The following is a 16,268-nucleotide window of genomic DNA, read 5'->3' on the forward strand; positions in this document are numbered from 1 at the left end:
TACCTAACCCGGATCCGGGAGCACCCCCCACCCCCCCCACACTGATTAGCATCGCTAGCATAGCGTCACAATTAAATAGTAGCATCTAAATATCATTAAATCACAAGTCCAAGACACCCAATGAAAGACACAGATCTTGTGAATAAAACCACCATTTCAGATTTTTTAAATGTTTTACAGGGAAGACACAATATGTAAATCTATTAGCTAAACACGTTAGCAAAAGACACCATTTTCTTACTCCAACAGTTTCTTACTCCATCAGGTGCTATCACCAATTCGGCTAAACTAAGATATTGATAGCCACTAACCAACAAACAAATTCATAAGATGACAGTCTGATAACATATTTATGGTATAGCATAGTTTTTTTTTTTTTTAATGTGCATTTTTCAGGTATAAATCACAGTTCTACATTGCAGCTGCAATCTGATATAGTGCTGATGCAGCTAGAACAATTACAGAGACCAACGTTATATAACTAATTACTTGTCTTAAAACATTTCAGAAAAAATACACAGCGTACAGATATTGAAAGCCCAACATCTGGTGAATCCAAACAATATTTCAGATTTATTAAATGTTTTATAGCGAAAACAAAATGTAGCGCTAAATTAGCATAACCAGGCCAGCCAGAACCAGCTGGGCGCGCCCGACCAGTTCACATGCACGACAGATATATGAAATAACATCGTAAATTGGGTCTTACTATTGCTGATCTTTCATCAGAATGTTGATCAAGGTGTCCTTAGTCCTGATGAGTCGTTCAATCCATTCACAATGGCAACTTTCCCTCTTCATTTAGCCTGGGTACTGGTCGACTGGCACGGTCCCTGTCCAAAGTTAAAAAACTCACAGAACGGAACACGGCAAAACTCCCGAAAAAATTCAAATAATCTGATTAAACTATATTGAAAAAACATACATTACGATGATATGGTCACATGTATCAAACAAACTTCGAGACGGAGATAGTTTTCATCCGTAACGTCAGCATAACAAAAGACAATTGCACCTCTAAAACGCGCGTTTCAGAAAACCGGAAGTTGTCGGTCACGCTAAAGAAATAGGTCTTATTTCACGTCAGTACAAGATAAACAAAAAATTTCTCCTCTGACGTCTTCCTGACACCCAGAGGAAGTCGAATGAAGTGTGTTTCGGGTCATAGGTGGCGTGACCATATATAGGCAGAGCGTTGAAGCGAGCATACACATCTTGCAATCTTCTTCTGGCTCAGGGAAAGTGCTGTCAAATGACCTGTGTTTCACTCAGAGACAAAATTGAAACGGATTTAGAAACCATAGCTTGTTTTCTATCCAATGGTATATGGTTATATGCATATAGTAACAGCAATAATTGAATAAGAGGCAGTTTAATCTGTAGAGGCAATTATGCTAATGCGAAAACAGCACCCCCTGTATTCTCGAGAAGTTCCTTAACCAATAGCAAAGTCCCACCCAGTTGACTGCTTTATAATGGTGGAAACCCCATGACAAAATGTGTTCCATCCATCTAGAGTCCTACATCTCACTCTGTTTCTCATCTCTCCTCCCCCCATTTAGACCAAATAGTCCTCTGTGTTTAGTTCACATAATATCATTTAAAAGTATGCATGAAGGTGTGTCTGTAATAGAATACAACAAATGTAGACATTAATAAATAGATTTCTATAGCTTCCTAAATAGTTTTTAGAATGGTGGTGGAGTACCAAAATGGAGGCGCAGTGTCTTCAAAACAGCACCCCATTCCTCTCATCTAGTATATATATATATATATATATATATATATATATATATATATATATATATATATATATATATATATATATATATATATATATATATATATATATATAAATCTTTGGTACCAACCCCCCGCCCCCTAACACACATTTCTCAACTAACCCGAGCCACCCCCCCACCCCCACCCCGTCGTTCCACACTCTGTGTTCTACTACCCAGGTCTGGTGCTGGAGGTCATTCCGCGCTCTGTGTTCTACTACCCAGGTCTGGTGTTGGAGGTCGTTCCACACTCTGTGTTCTACTACCCAGATCTGGTGTTGGACATTCCACTCTCTGTGTTCTACTACCCAGGTCTGGTGTTGGACATTCCACTCTCTGTGTTCTACTACCCAGGTCTGGTGTTGGACATTCCACTCTCTGTGTTCTACTACCCAGGTCTGGTGTTGGACATTCCACTCTCTGTGTTCTACTACCCAGGTCTGGTGTTGGACATTCCACTCTCTGTGTTCTACTACCCAGGTCTGGTGTTGGACATTCCACTCTCTGTGTTCTACTACCCAGGTCTGGTGTTGGACATTCCACTCTCTGTGGATCTACTGTGTGCATTTTCTGATGTTTAATCAGATCTCTTAAATCAGAGTATCTCTTCTCACATTGATCACAGCTATAAGGCTTCTCTCCAGTGTGAGTTCTCTGGTGGGATTTAAGGTTGGTTGACTGAGTAAAACTCTTCTCACACTGATCACAGCTATAGGGCTTCTGTCCCGTGTGAGTTCTCTGGTGTGATATCAGATTATTTGACTGAGCAAAACTCTTCCCACATTGATAACAGCTATAAGGCTGCTCTCCTGTGTGAGTTCTCTGGTGTGATATCAGGTTATTTGACTGAGCAAAACTCTTCCCACAATGATAACAGCTATAAGGTTGCTCTCCTGTGTGTGTTCTCTGGTGTAGTAGTAGTCCCCTTGATGTGGTTAAGCTTATTCCACAGTCAGAGCAGTGGTAATGCTTCTCTCCAGTGTGTATTCTCTGGTGTGCAGTCAGGTTAGCTGAGGTAGCAAAACTCTTCCCACATTGATCACAACCATAAGTTCTCTCTCCTGTGTGAATTCTCAGGTGTGATTTCAATGAATGTGATCTGGAGAAAGTCATGCCACACTGTGAGCAGCGATACGGTTTCTCTCCTGTATGGATTCTCTGGTGTATTTTAAGTTCCGACGAAGACGTGCATCTCTTCCCACATTGATCGCAGTTGAAAAGCTTCTCACCTGTGTGAATTCTCAGGTGTAATTTTAGTGAATCTGATCTTGAATAAGTCTTCCCACATTCAGAGCAGCAGACCGGTTTCTTCCCTGTAAGTGTCCGTCGGTGTTTATTGAGGCGTTCTGATGTGGAGAGACGCTTCTCTGACTCGTCAGCATCAGGATGTTGTTGAGGCTCCCCAGAGGATCCACCATAGTCATATCTCTCTCCTGTGTGAACGACAAAGTCAGACGGTCAATGGAGTGAATGATTAAATTATTTTTTACAAACTTTGACAATTGTCTTCTAAGTATTTTTTTGGTTCGTTTTTGGTCCACCAGTCACCGTGGCAGGCAGATTGAAAAAAAACTACCATCCCAAAATATTTTTTCGCTATGATCACAAAATAATAAATAAAAATGAATAAGCATGCTTTGTCATTGTTGTAAAACAAGAAATGTAAGTATGAAGTAATGTGGTATGTTGCTCAATGTAATTTCATTTTTGTGATACGAGTCTTTTAACCAATGTGTGTTAAAATAATTAATTTGAACACAATAGTAATGATGAACAGTTGTGCAAGTGAACATCAACAAAGTGCCTCCATAACACATCACTACACACCACACTGTCCAGACAGATAGAATTCTGATATCAATAATCAACAAAGTGCCTCCATAACACATCACTACACACCACACTGTCCAGACAGATAAAACGCTGATTGATACAGTTTACTTACTATAGTTCTACGCTACACATTTATTACAAGGAGTACATGTGATCTTAAGTTTATAGTTAGGAGCACACAAATATTTTTTGTAGTACAACTAAAGTATGAGTCTTTTAATGATACGTTTTTTGTTGGGGTGATCCATTTTCAGTGAAGCACAATTTACCCTTAAATAGGTGTCATTAGGATAGACCAACATGTTCGGCTGTCCCTTTAAGGCGTGGTCCGATACCGTGGTAACAGGGTACTGGGTATCTTTAAGTGATAGATGAGGATGGTGATCTATGATCTCTCTTCAGTAGCAACAGACAGTGGGAGCAAACTAACTGACATTGAATGGTAATCTCTGTTGTCTCTTCAGTGGGAGCAGACAGTGGGAGCAAACTAACTGACATTGAAAAACAACCTAGTGAGTAAACAAAACGATGAATGTCCCCCCGTATTGTAAGATGTTATAAGTGTTTGTTACTACATTGGCATCGTTGGTCTGAGGTTTTAAGCTGGGTATCTGTAGAAGCACTTTGTGACACCTGCTGATGTAAAAAAAAGAAGGGCTTTTTAAAAGACATTTGATTGATTGATGTCTTTAGAAAATGTTACTTCGTGTATTAAAGTAGTCAAAGCTTTGCTTGTGACTCTTTAAACTTGTTGCATGCACTGGCACTTTGTTTTGGTTATGTTTCGGTTTTACGTTTTTTTGCTTATAGGGACTGAATGGTAAATAATGTTGTGTCATTTTGGAGTCACTTTTTATTGGAAGTAAACATTGAAACAGTACTGAACAGAAATCTAATCACAACATGTTTCATGAGCTATAGTAAGATCCCGGGAAATTTTTCATACCCACAAAAAAAAGAGGCTTTTCTCTCAAATTTTGTTCACAAATGTTATTATATCCCTGTTAGTGAGCATTCCTCCTTTGTCAAGATAATCCATCCACCTGACAGGTGTGTCATATCAAGAAGCTGATTTAATAGCATGATCATTACACAGTTGCACCTTGTGCTGGGGTACAATAAAAGGCCACTCTAAAATGTGCAGTTTTTGTCAAACAACCCAATGCCACAGATGTCTCAAGTTTTGAGGGAGCGTGCAATTGGCATGCTGACGGCAGGAATGTCCACCAGAGCCGTTACCAGAGAATTTAATGTTAAGTTCTCTATGATAAGCCACCTTCAATGTTGTTTTAGAGAATTTGGCCTCACAACCTCAAACCACATCTTTGGCGTCAGGTGGGCGAGTGGTCTGCTGATGTCAGCATTGTGAACAGAGTTCCCCATGGTGGCGGTGGGGTTATGGTATGGGGCAGGTGGGCGAGTGGTCTGCTGATGTCAACGTTGTGAACAGAGTTCCCCATGGTGGCGGTGGGATTCTGGTATGGGGTAGGTGGGGTTATGGTATGGGGCAGGTGGGGTTATGGTATGGGGCAGGTGGGGTTCTGGTATGGGGCAGGTGGGCGAGTGGTTTGTTGATGTCAACGTTGTGAACAGAGTTCCCATGGTGGCGGTGGGGTTCTGGTATGGGGCAGGTGGGGTTATGGTATGGGGCGGGGGGGGTTATGGTATGGGGCAGGTGGGGTTCTGGTAAGGGGCAGGTGGGGTTCTGGTATGGGGCAGGTGGGGTTCTGGTATGGGGCAGGTGGGGTTCTGGTATGGGGCAGGTGGGGTTCTGGTATGGGGCAGGTGGGGTTATGGTATGGGACAGGTGGGGTTCTGGTATGGGGCAGGTGGGGTTCTGGTATGGGGCAGGTGGGGTTCTGGTATGGGGCAGGTGGGGTTATGGTATGGGGCAGGTGGGGTTATGGTATGGGGCAGGTGGGGTTATGGTATGGGGCAGGTGGGGTTCTGGTATGGGGCAGGTGGGGTTATGGTATGGGGCAGGTGGGGTTCTGGTATGGGGCAGGTGGGCGAGTGGTATGGGGCAGGTGGGCGAGTGGTATGGGGCAGGTGGGGTTCTGGTATGGGGCAGGTGGGGTTCTGGTATGGGGCAGGTGGGGTTCTGGTATGGGGCAGGTGGGGTTATGGTATGGGGCAGGTGGGGTTCTGGTATGGGGCAGGTGGGGTTATGGTATGGGGCAGGTGGGGTTATGGTATGGGGCAGGTGGGGTTCTGGTATGGGGCAGGTGGGGTTCTGGTATGGGGCAGGTGGGGTTCTGGTATGGGGCAGGTGGGGTTCTGGTATGGGGCAGGTGGGCGAGTGGTATGGGGCAGGTGGGGTTCTGGTATGGGGCAGGTGGGGTTCTGGTATGGGGCAGGTGGGGTTCTGGTATGGGGCAGGTGGGGTTCTGGTATGGGGCAGGTGGGGTTCTGGTATGGGGCAGGTGGGGTTCTGGTATGGGGCAGGTGGGGTTTTGGTATGGGGCAGGTGGGGTTCTGGTATGGGGCAGGTGGGGTTCTGGTATGGGGCAGGTGGGGTTCTGGTATGGGGCAGGTGGGGTTCTGGTATGGGGCAGGTGGGGTTCTGGTATGGGGCAGGTGGGCGAGTGGTATGGGGCAGGTGGGGTTCTGGTATGGGGCAGGTGGGCGAGTGGTATGGGGCAGGTGGGGTTCTGGTATGGGGCAGGTGGGGTTCTGGTATGGGGCAGGTGGGGTTCTGGTATGGGGCAGGTGGGGTTCTGGTATGGGGCAGGTGGGGTTCTGGTATGGGGCAGGTGGGGTTCTGGTATGGGGCAGGTGGGGTTCTGGTATGGGGCAGGTGGGGTTCTGGTATGGGGCAGGTGGGCGAGTGGTATGGGGCAGGCAGACGCTGCGGACAACTGACACAATTGCATTTTATCGATGGCAATTTAAATGCACAAAAATACCGTAACGAGATCATGAGGCCCATTGTTAGGCTTTTTTTTTGTTGGTATCTGTGACCAACAGATGCATATCTGTATTCCCAAGTCATGTGAAATCCATAGATTTGGACCTAATTCATTTATTTCAATTGACTGAAACTGTTGCATTTTGCGTTTATATTTTTGTTCAGTATAAATATTGTTCACTTCGAGCTAGGTACATTTTGAGTACAGTAGCTAGCTACTAACTGTTACGTTCCCCAGCAAGAAAACCAAGTAACGCTGCTCAAACAGAAGGGGAAACTAACAAAGAGTCACAGACAACTACCAAAACGAAAAATCAAAACCCGAAGCTACGTTTTTTAGTTATTTGGAATTATTAAATACTTTTTGATTAGGGTTACGGGGCATATTATGCACATCTGCAAGCATTGCAGCAAAGGCTGGACAGATATTATTTATCTCTTCTGTTTTAATATGTTAAAAATGCTATATACATGCTATATACAATGCTATATGGTTTTCTGTTATAACAAACATAATAGGCTATGACTGGCAAATTAGTTGTTTTATTAATATCAGTCTGCTATGACTGGCAAATGAGTTGTTTTATTAATATCAGTCTGCTATGACTGACAAATGAGTTGTTTTATTAATATGGTCTGTCTGCTATGACTGGCAAATGAGTTGTTTTATTAATATGGTCTGTCTGCTATGACTGGCAAATGAATTGTTTTATTAATATCAGTCTGCTATGACTGGCAAATTAGTTGTTTTATTAATATCAGTCTGCTATGACTGGCAAATTAGTTGTTTTATTAATATCAGTCTGCTATGACTGGCAAATTAGTTGTTTTATTAATATCAGTCTGCTATGACTGGCTAATTAGTTGTTTTATTAATATCAGTCTGCTATGACTGGCTAATTAGTTGTTTTATTAATATCAGTCTGCTATGACTGGCAAATTAGTTGTTTTATTAATATCAGTCTGCTATGACTGGCAAATTAGTTGTTTTATCAATATGGCTCGTTTGCAGATTGAGTCTGACACCGTTGCCTTAAAGCCACACTCTGTAAGATACAAATCTTCAGAGTGGGCCAACAATGCAAATGTCAACAATGGAGCAAATTCATCACATCCAAATATCACTTGATTATCTGTAGTGCTGGAGGAAAGACACCCAGATAAACACACACACAGTCAGAGTTTAAAAAAGGACCATTTAAACACATGGAAACTGATCTACTCTATATTCAAATTGACATACTCCATATTCAATTCATGTTTTCTAGTAAAAACATACAAATATATGTTTGAGTATACTTTGTACCATTTAATTTCATATGGTATAAACAGGTAAACACATTCTCAGTCAACAATATAAGACAATGGGAGCACTTTGTATGTTCTCTGATGAATTTTAAGTCAATGTGATGCGAAATATCAATTTACACACTAGGAGAAGAAATTAAGTCAATGTGATGTAAAATATAACAATTTACAAACTAGGGGAATGCTTCTTCCCTCCTGCGTGGATTCTCACATGACTTTTAAGTGACCGTGATGAGGAATATGTCTTTCCACAGTCTGAGCATTGGTAAGGCTTTTCTCCCGTGTGGATTCTCTCATGCACTTTCAGGTGTGCTAACTGGGTAAAACTTTTTCCACACTGAGAGCAGCGATGAGGCTTATCTCCTGTGTGTGTCCTCTCATGTCTTTTCAGGTTCCCTAACTCTGTAAAACCCTTTCCACACTGGGAGCAGTGGAAAGGTTTTTCCCCTGAGTGTATTCTTTTATGTTTTTTCAGGTTCCCTAACCGTGTGAAGCTCCTCTCACACTGGGAGCAGTGGAAAGTCTTATCACCTGTATGTATCCTCTCATGTCTTTTCAAGCTTGCTAACAAGGAAAAACAATTTTCACACTGGGAGCATTGGAAAAGCGGATCTCTTGTGTGGATCCTCTCATGTCTTTTCAGGCTTGCTAACAAGGAAAAACTCTTTCCACACAGAGAGCCTTGGTAAGGCTTCTCCCCTGTGTGCTTTCTCTCATGTGCTTTCAGGTGCCCTAACTCTGCAAAACTCTTTCCACACTGAGAACATTGAAAAGGCTTCTCTCCTGTGTGCAATCTCCTATGCACTTTCAGGGACCCTAACTGGGTAAAACTCTTTCCACAGTGGGAGCAGTGGTGTCGTCTTGCTGATTTGTACATCTCTGGCTCTGGTTCCTCTGAGTCTGGTCTCTCTCCTGCCAAAGACAGAGTATTTATTTAAGTAGAGAGACCTGAATGAAACCTCCACGTGACAAAACTGACTTCCTTTGAAATTTAATCCAAATCAGAGCCAGTTTCCAATCATTTAATAATTTAAACAATTATTTGTTTTTAAAAACAACTGTAGAGCTCCTTGTGGTTCAGTTGGTAGAACATGGTGCTTGCAATGCCAAAGGTACTGAGTTCGATTCCCATTGGAGCCACCCATATGTTATAATGTATGCACGCACGACTAAGTTGCTTTAGATAAAAGTGTCATAGCAGATGTTACATAGCTCCAACTCTAATCGGGCTCTCATGGAATGTCATGTTTTTTAGGCTGAACAGAGCTCAATAATGATATATAATGCCATGTTTATAGGCTGAACAGAGCTCTATAATAATATATAATGTCATGTTTTTAGGCTGAGCAGAGCTCTATAATAATAGATATTGAGGACTGCAGTATTTAAATCAATGTCATAGGCTGCATTTGATCCATTGGTAATAATGTTTTGTTGGTGGCCCCACTCTTTGATGGTAAACATCTTACACTGTGGCTTTAAAGGGATACTGTGAGATTCTGGTACCTCGTGTAGCACATTGACTCACCTGTGTGGAAATCAGTCAATTGAAATGAATTCATTAGGCCCTAATCTATGGATTTCACATGACTGGGCAGGGGCGCAGCCATGGGTGGGCCTGGGAGGGCATAGGCCCACCCACTGGGGAGCCAGGAAACATAGGAACCAAGCTGGAGTTATCAGTGTAGTCCTGTTATCGCCGGGGGAAACAACCTCTAGTGAGGCTCGACCGGACCAGGTTATATGTTGTTAAGCTAGCCACAATAAGGCACAATAGTGGAATTTGCGGTTTGCCTTAGCAAGCTAACTATATAGCTACTGAAACAGATTGTCGTTTTACTATGTTTTTGGGGAAGAACATCGTTTGCATCCATGAGCTAGCTAGCTTTTTTATGACCAGCACTATGTGCGCGAGACAACTTTCCCAGTGTAACCGATGTGAAATGGCTAGCTAGTTAGCGGTGGTGCGCGCTAATAGCGTTTCAATCGGTGATGTCACTAGCTCTGAGACCTTGAAGTAGTTGTCTTGCTCTGCAAGGGCCGTGGCTTTCGTGGAGCGATGGGTAACGATGCTTCGAGGGTGGCTGTTGTCGATGTGTGCAGAGGGTCCCTGGTTCAAGCCCAGGTAGGGGCGAGGAGAGGGAAGGAAGCTAAACTGTTACACCAGCATCATAGCGTACGTATCGATGAATCGTTGTGACATATGAAATACGAGTGATAGTGTAATCAATGTGTAATAACTACGTAAAAAATTTATGAACGCGTTAAATTATTACGTGACGTGCAGTCATATTCAGGTCATGATTGGTCTACAAGCTTATTTGACACATCAAATAGTGCTATTTGACATGCAAAAACCCAAACAGCGTTGCATAGTATGAGAAATCCTTGTTGAGAATGAAACGACTGAACAAATGAACAACGAAACAGAACATCAAGTAAGTGAAAGAAATAGGTTTTGATTATGTTTTACTGGTAACGGGGACATACGTAAATGCCAACAAAATAACATTTTGGTCAGTGTGGTGTGTGTGTGAGTGTGTGTGTGTGTGTGTGTGTGTGTGTGTGTGTGTGTGTGTGTGTGTGTGTGTGTGTGTGTGTGTAACCTTTATATAACTAGGCAAGTCAGTTAAGAACAACCTCTTTCAGCTAGGGGGCAGAATTTTTATGTTTGGAAAAATAACGTTCCCAAGGTAAACAGACTATTTCTCAGGCCCAGATATTAGAATATGCATATAATTGACAGATTAGGATAGAAAACACTCTAAAGTTTCCAAAACGGTCAAAATATTGTCTGTGAGTATAACAGAACTGATTTTGCAGGTGAAAACCTGAGGAACTCCAACCCAGAAGTGCCTTTTATTTTGAAAAATTCCTGTTCCATTCCTGTTCCATTCCTGCCCCTCCTCCATTTAAAGGGGTATCAACCAGATTCCTTTTCCAATGGCTTCCTCAGGCTGTGACCAGGCTTTAGACATAGTTTCAAGCTTTTATTTTGAAAATTGAGCGAGATTTATCAAAACGCTTCAGGTGTCCTTTGATTAGTTCCTGCGCGGGAGAGATGTAGCTCGACATTTTCTTTCTCTGTAGTATTGAATAGTTTACCGTCCGGTTGAAATATTATCGATTATGTATGTTAAAAACAACCTGAGGATTGATTATAAAAAGCCTTTGACATGTTTCTACGAACATTACGGATACTTTTTGGAATTTTCGTCTGCCTTTCAGGACCGGAACAAGCCTGTGGTTTTCTGAATCTTCGGATGTTTGCACTCACGAGACTCCCAGTTACACAATAAATTACTTTTTTAAATGTTATTTTTGTTCGATAAAGATTAGTTTTATAACCAAAAACCACCATCTGGTTTGCGCGTGGTTTGCAGGCGCAAACGATTAATTTTAAAGCGATTAATTTTATTGCTTTTCTGACTTTCGTGACCAAGCTAATTTAAGGCTAGCTGTTCTTACTGTTTTGTCTAGTGATTGATAAACTCAAACGCTTCGATTGCTTTCGCTGTAAAGCATATTTTCAAAATCTGAAACGATAGGTGGATTAACAACAAGCTAAGCTGCGTTTTGGTATATTTCACTTGTGATTTCATGATTATAAATATTTTTTGTATTTTTTATTTATTTGGCGCTCTGCAATTCAGTGGTTGTTTACGAAAATGATCCCGCTAAAGGGATCCGTGCGGCAAGAAGTTAAGAACAAATTCTTATTCACAATGACCGCCTACCTACAAACTCGGACGACACTGGGCAAATTGTGCATCACCCTATGGGACTCCCAATCACGGCCGGATGTGATACAGCCTGGATTCGAACCAGGGACTGTAGTGATGCCTATTGCACTGAGATGCAGTGTCTTAGACCATCCGCACTGAGCTAAAGGCTAGAGCTGCCGCTTTCAATGAGCGTGACACTAATCCGGAAGCTTATGAGAAATCCTGCTATGCCCTCACACAAATCAGCAAACAGGCAAAGCGTCAATACAAGACTAAGATTGTATCCTACTACACCAGCTCTGATGCTCGTCGGATGTAGCAGGGCTTGCAAACTATTACAGACTACAAAGGGAAACCCAGACGCGAGCTGCCCAGTGACGTGAGCCTACCAGATGAGCTAAATGCCTTTTATGCTCGCTTTGAGGCAAGCAACACTGCATGAGAGCACCAACTGTTCCTGGATGACTGTGTGATCATGCTCTCCGTAGCCGATGTGAGCAAGACCTATAAATAGGTCAACATTCACAAGGCTGCTGGGCCAGACGGATTACCAGGAAGTGTACTCAGCGCATGCGTGGAGAAACTGGCAAGTGTCTTCACCGCTCCCTGACAGAGTCTGTAATAGCTACATGTTTCAAGCAGACCACCATGGTCCCTGTGCCCAAGAAAGCGAAGGTAACCTGCCTAAATGACAACCACTCCGTAGTACTCACGTCGGTAACCATGAAGTGCTTTGAAAGGCTGTTCATGACTCACATCAACAGCATCCTCCCGGTTACCCTAGACCCACTCCAATTCGCATACCGGCCCAACAAATCCAGATTACGCAATCTCAATTGCATTCCACACTGCCCTTTTCCCTCCTGGACAAAAGGAACACCTATGTGAGAATGCTGTTCATTGACAACAGCTCAGCGTTCAACACCATAGTGCCCACAAAGCTCATCACTAAGCAAAGGACCATGGGACTAAACACCTCCCTGTGCAACTGGATCCTGGACTTCCTAATAGGCCCGCCCCCACGTGGTAAGGGTAGGCAACAACACATCTGCCAAGCTGATCCTCAACACGGGGGCCTCTCAGGGGTGTGTGCTTAGTCCCCTCCTGTACTCCCTGTTCACCCACGACTGCATGGCCAGGCATGACTCCAACACCATCATTAAGTTTGCTGACGATACAACAGTGGTAGGCCTGATCACCGACAACGATGAGACGGCCTATGGGGAGGAGGTCAGACATCTGGCTGTGTGGTCCCAGGACAACAACCTCTCCCTCAATGTGAGCAAGACAAAGGAGCTGATGTACTACAGGAAAAGGAGGCCAGGACAGGCCCCCATTAACATCGACGAGGCTGTAGTGGAGCGGGTTGAGAGCTTCAAGTTCCTTAGTGTCCACATCACCAACAAACTATCATGGTACAAACACACCAAGACAGTGGTGAAGAGGGCACGACAACACCTATTCCCCCTCAGGAGACTGAAAAGATTTGGCATGGGTCCCCCAGGTCGTCAAAAAGTTTTACAGCTGCACCATCGAGAGCATCCTGACTGGTTGCATCACCGGCCTGGTATGGCAACTGCTCGGTATCCGACCGTAAGGCGCTACACAAGGTAGTGTGTAGGGCCCAGTACATCACTGGCGCCAAGCTTCCTGCCATCCAGGACCTATATACTAGGCGGTATCAGAGGAAGGCCCAAAACATTCTCAAAGACTCCAGTGACCCAAGTCATAGACTGTTCTCTCTGCTACCGTATGGCAAGCGGTTCTGAAATGCCAGGTCAATGTCCGAGGGGCTCCTTGGCAGCTTCTACCCCCAGGCCATAAGACTGCTGAACAATTCATCAAACGTAAAACCAGACTATTTACATTGACACCCCCCCACTTTGTTTTTACACTGCTGGTGCTCACTGTTTGTCTATGCATGGTCACTTTACCCCTACCCACATGTACAAATTGCCTGGACTAGTCTCTGCCCCCGCACATTGACTCGATGCCGGTAGCCCCTGTATATAGCCTCGTTATTGTTCTTTTTTTTTTACCCCGTTTACTCCCAAATCTAGTGGTATCCATTTGGTAGCTACAGTGTTGTCTCATCGCTGCAACTCCCGTACGGACTCGGGAGAGGCGAAGGTCGAGAGCCGTGCGTCCTCCAAAACACAACCCAAACAAGCCGCACTGCTTCTTGACACAACGCCCACTTAACCCGGAAGCACCAATGTGTCGGAGGAAACACTGTGCACCTGGCTACCGTGTCAGCGTGCACTGCGCCCGGACTGCCACGGGAGTCGCTAGTGCGCCATAGGACAAGGACGTCCCTGCCAGCTAAACCCTCCCCTAACCCGGACGACACTGGGGCAATTGTGCGCCGCCCCATGGGTCTCCCGGTCGCGGCCGGCTGCAACAAAGCCTGGACTCGAACCCAGAATCTCTATCGTTATTTTATTGTGTTCCTTTTAATTTAATTTTTTTACTTTAGTTTATTTAGTAAATATTTCCTTAACTCTTTTTCTTTCACTGCATTGTTGGTTAAGGGCTTGTAAGGAAGCATTTCACGGTGAGGTCTACACGTGTTGGATTCGGTGACAAATAATATTTGATTTGATTCCGTCTGCGTTGTTCGCTGCTAAAGCATAGAAAATAAACAGCGAGTAGCAGCAGTGTAAAAACAAGGGGGATTCAACATTTGGTGTAAGTTTGTGTTAGGCAATATACAATTCATTTAAAAGTAAAAAATGCATGTACGAATCGCAGATTGCCCCTTTAACAATTCCTACAGTACTGAACAATATATTCATGTGTAGAACTTCAGTAGAATGCTCCTTTAAAACCACACACAGGCATTAGTTTAACAAGGGTAGTTTATGCCCCTGTTTTTAAGCCAATACTCACTGGTGTTAATCAGATCTGTCTCCTCCTCCTCTCCTGCCTCCTTCTCTTTTATTGAGAGAGCCTCCTCTTCTCTAAAAGGTTCTTCCTCTTCTTTTACTGTCACATCCTCCTCTTCTTCTTTCAATGAGATAGCCTCCTCTTCCTCCTTTTCAATTCTTAAAGGTTCTACCTCCTCTTCCTCCTTTTTGATTCTGAAATATTCTACCTCCTCCTCTTCCACTGTGACAGCCTCTATCCCCTCTTCCTCTCCTAAAGTGTCTTTCTCTTCTTTAACTGTAACATGCTCCTCTTTCAATGTGAGAACCTCCTCTTCCACTGTGACAGCCTCTATCCCCTCTTCCTCTCCTAAAGTGTCTTTCTCTTCTTTAACTGTAACATGCTCCTCTTTCAATGTGAGACCCTCCTCTTCCCGTTTCACTCCACACGGTTCTTTCTCTTTTTTCAACGTTATAGCGTTCTCTTCCTCCTGTTTAATTCTAAAAACGTCTTCCTCTCCTTTCATTGTAATATGCTCATGTTCTTCTTTCACGACAAAGTTCAACCCCAGAGGCTCTTTCTCCGTGGAACAGACCTCTTCTTCTTTAGCAGGGGCGGAGTAGCTAAGTGAGCTCATGGTCAGGGGATGTCAAGCTAGCGACTAGCCTAGTGCTAGGTTCAGAAATAACCTGAACACATGTGCAAATGTAACAAGTAAATTATGTTAATTTTAACTAGTAGATACTCAAACAGAATTGTGTTTAAAACACTGAGATGAATATACACAAAAATAGCAAAAGATTCAATATTAGGTTTTATGTTGACTAGCGAGATGGTTGAATCGGTAACCGTGTTGTTATTGAAGAAGTGTCCTTTCCCGTCCACTAGATTATACGTCACGCAAGAGGCGTCAACTGAACGACTTAAGTCGCCATCTGCTGCCTGGAGTGAGTAACGAAGTTTAGACAAATATTCACGACGTTGTTTATTCTGTCGTAAATCATTGCAAAACAACCAGATCTCATGTTTTCTCTTACTTCTTACCAGTACTTTTCTCGATGCAATGATATCATTTTTTATTTGATTTGTAATATTATCTGATGTTGTTGTTGACTAACATTTTTATAAACTTATGTATTTTTATGTTTTGTGCATTTAAAAAACACATTTACCAACAATGCATGTACCAATGCATGTACCAATCACAGATTGCCCTTTTAAAAATTCCTACAGTACTGAACAACACATTAGTTCAACAAGTGCAGAGTTTGTGCCCCTGTTTTTATGACGCAAGTCACTGGTGTTAATCTTCCTCTCCTCCTCTTTCACTCCCAAAATGTCTTCCCCCTTCTCTTTTATTGAGATGTCCTCCTCTTCCTACGTTGTAATTATCTGATCAATACATGGAGTTTTTGCCACCAAGGATTGTGACACGTCTTCAACGGTCACATACGACAGGAATGATGGAATGGCAATTTTCACAAAGTAATTGACAGACTCTAGTATGTTACATTCCAAGAGCAATTGGATTCTCAACGTGCACCACTTGGGGACCCGAGGACCGAGTTTGGGAAACGCTGGGCTGAAAATCAAATACCAACAGGGAGCCACTATGACGTGCTCACACGTTGGCAGTACCCGCGTTCAACCACTAGATGACCTCCGTGCTCCACGGTAAAGTTTTCCCCTCTGCATGAGTCTCTCAGCAGCACTGCAATACGGGACTTACAAAGCCAGTTGGCATGCAATGTTTTTCTTCGCTACATAGTGACACTTCTCCATGCCAACACTATTATTGGGACTCTTTTCCCTATATCACTGCTATCACTCATTACTGCTAGTGTATTT

At 43.4% G+C, this 16,268-nt stretch overlaps 1 protein-coding gene across 2 annotated transcripts; it reads right to left on the minus strand.

Moving 5' to 3' along the window:
• Window positions 1-1,940: 1,940 nt before the first annotated feature.
• On the minus strand, window positions 1,941-15,401 carry LOC129839538 (zinc finger protein 3-like). Of its 2 annotated transcripts, none has more exons than XM_055907054.1 (2): window positions 14,445-15,398; window positions 1,941-3,214 (listed from the first exon to the last, which is right to left on the minus strand). In XM_055907054.1, exons 1-2 carry the CDS (start codon window positions 15,055-15,057, stop codon window positions 1,977-1,979), a joined length of 1,851 nt encoding a protein of 616 aa, XP_055763029.1. In that variant the 5' UTR covers window positions 15,058-15,398; the 3' UTR covers window positions 1,941-1,976. The 2 variants fall into 2 exon arrangements, with proteins under 2 accessions (XP_055763029.1, XP_055763030.1); XM_055907055.1 differs by lacking the exon at window positions 1,941-3,214 and adding an exon at window positions 7,638-8,742 and having other exon boundaries at window positions 14,445-15,401.
• Window positions 15,402-16,268: the final 867 nt, after the last annotated feature.

The sequence above is a fragment of the Salvelinus fontinalis genome, chromosome 40, assembly GCF_029448725.1.
Source record: "Salvelinus fontinalis isolate EN_2023a chromosome 40, ASM2944872v1, whole genome shotgun sequence".
NCBI classification, from domain to species: domain Eukaryota; kingdom Metazoa; phylum Chordata; class Actinopteri; order Salmoniformes; family Salmonidae; genus Salvelinus; species Salvelinus fontinalis.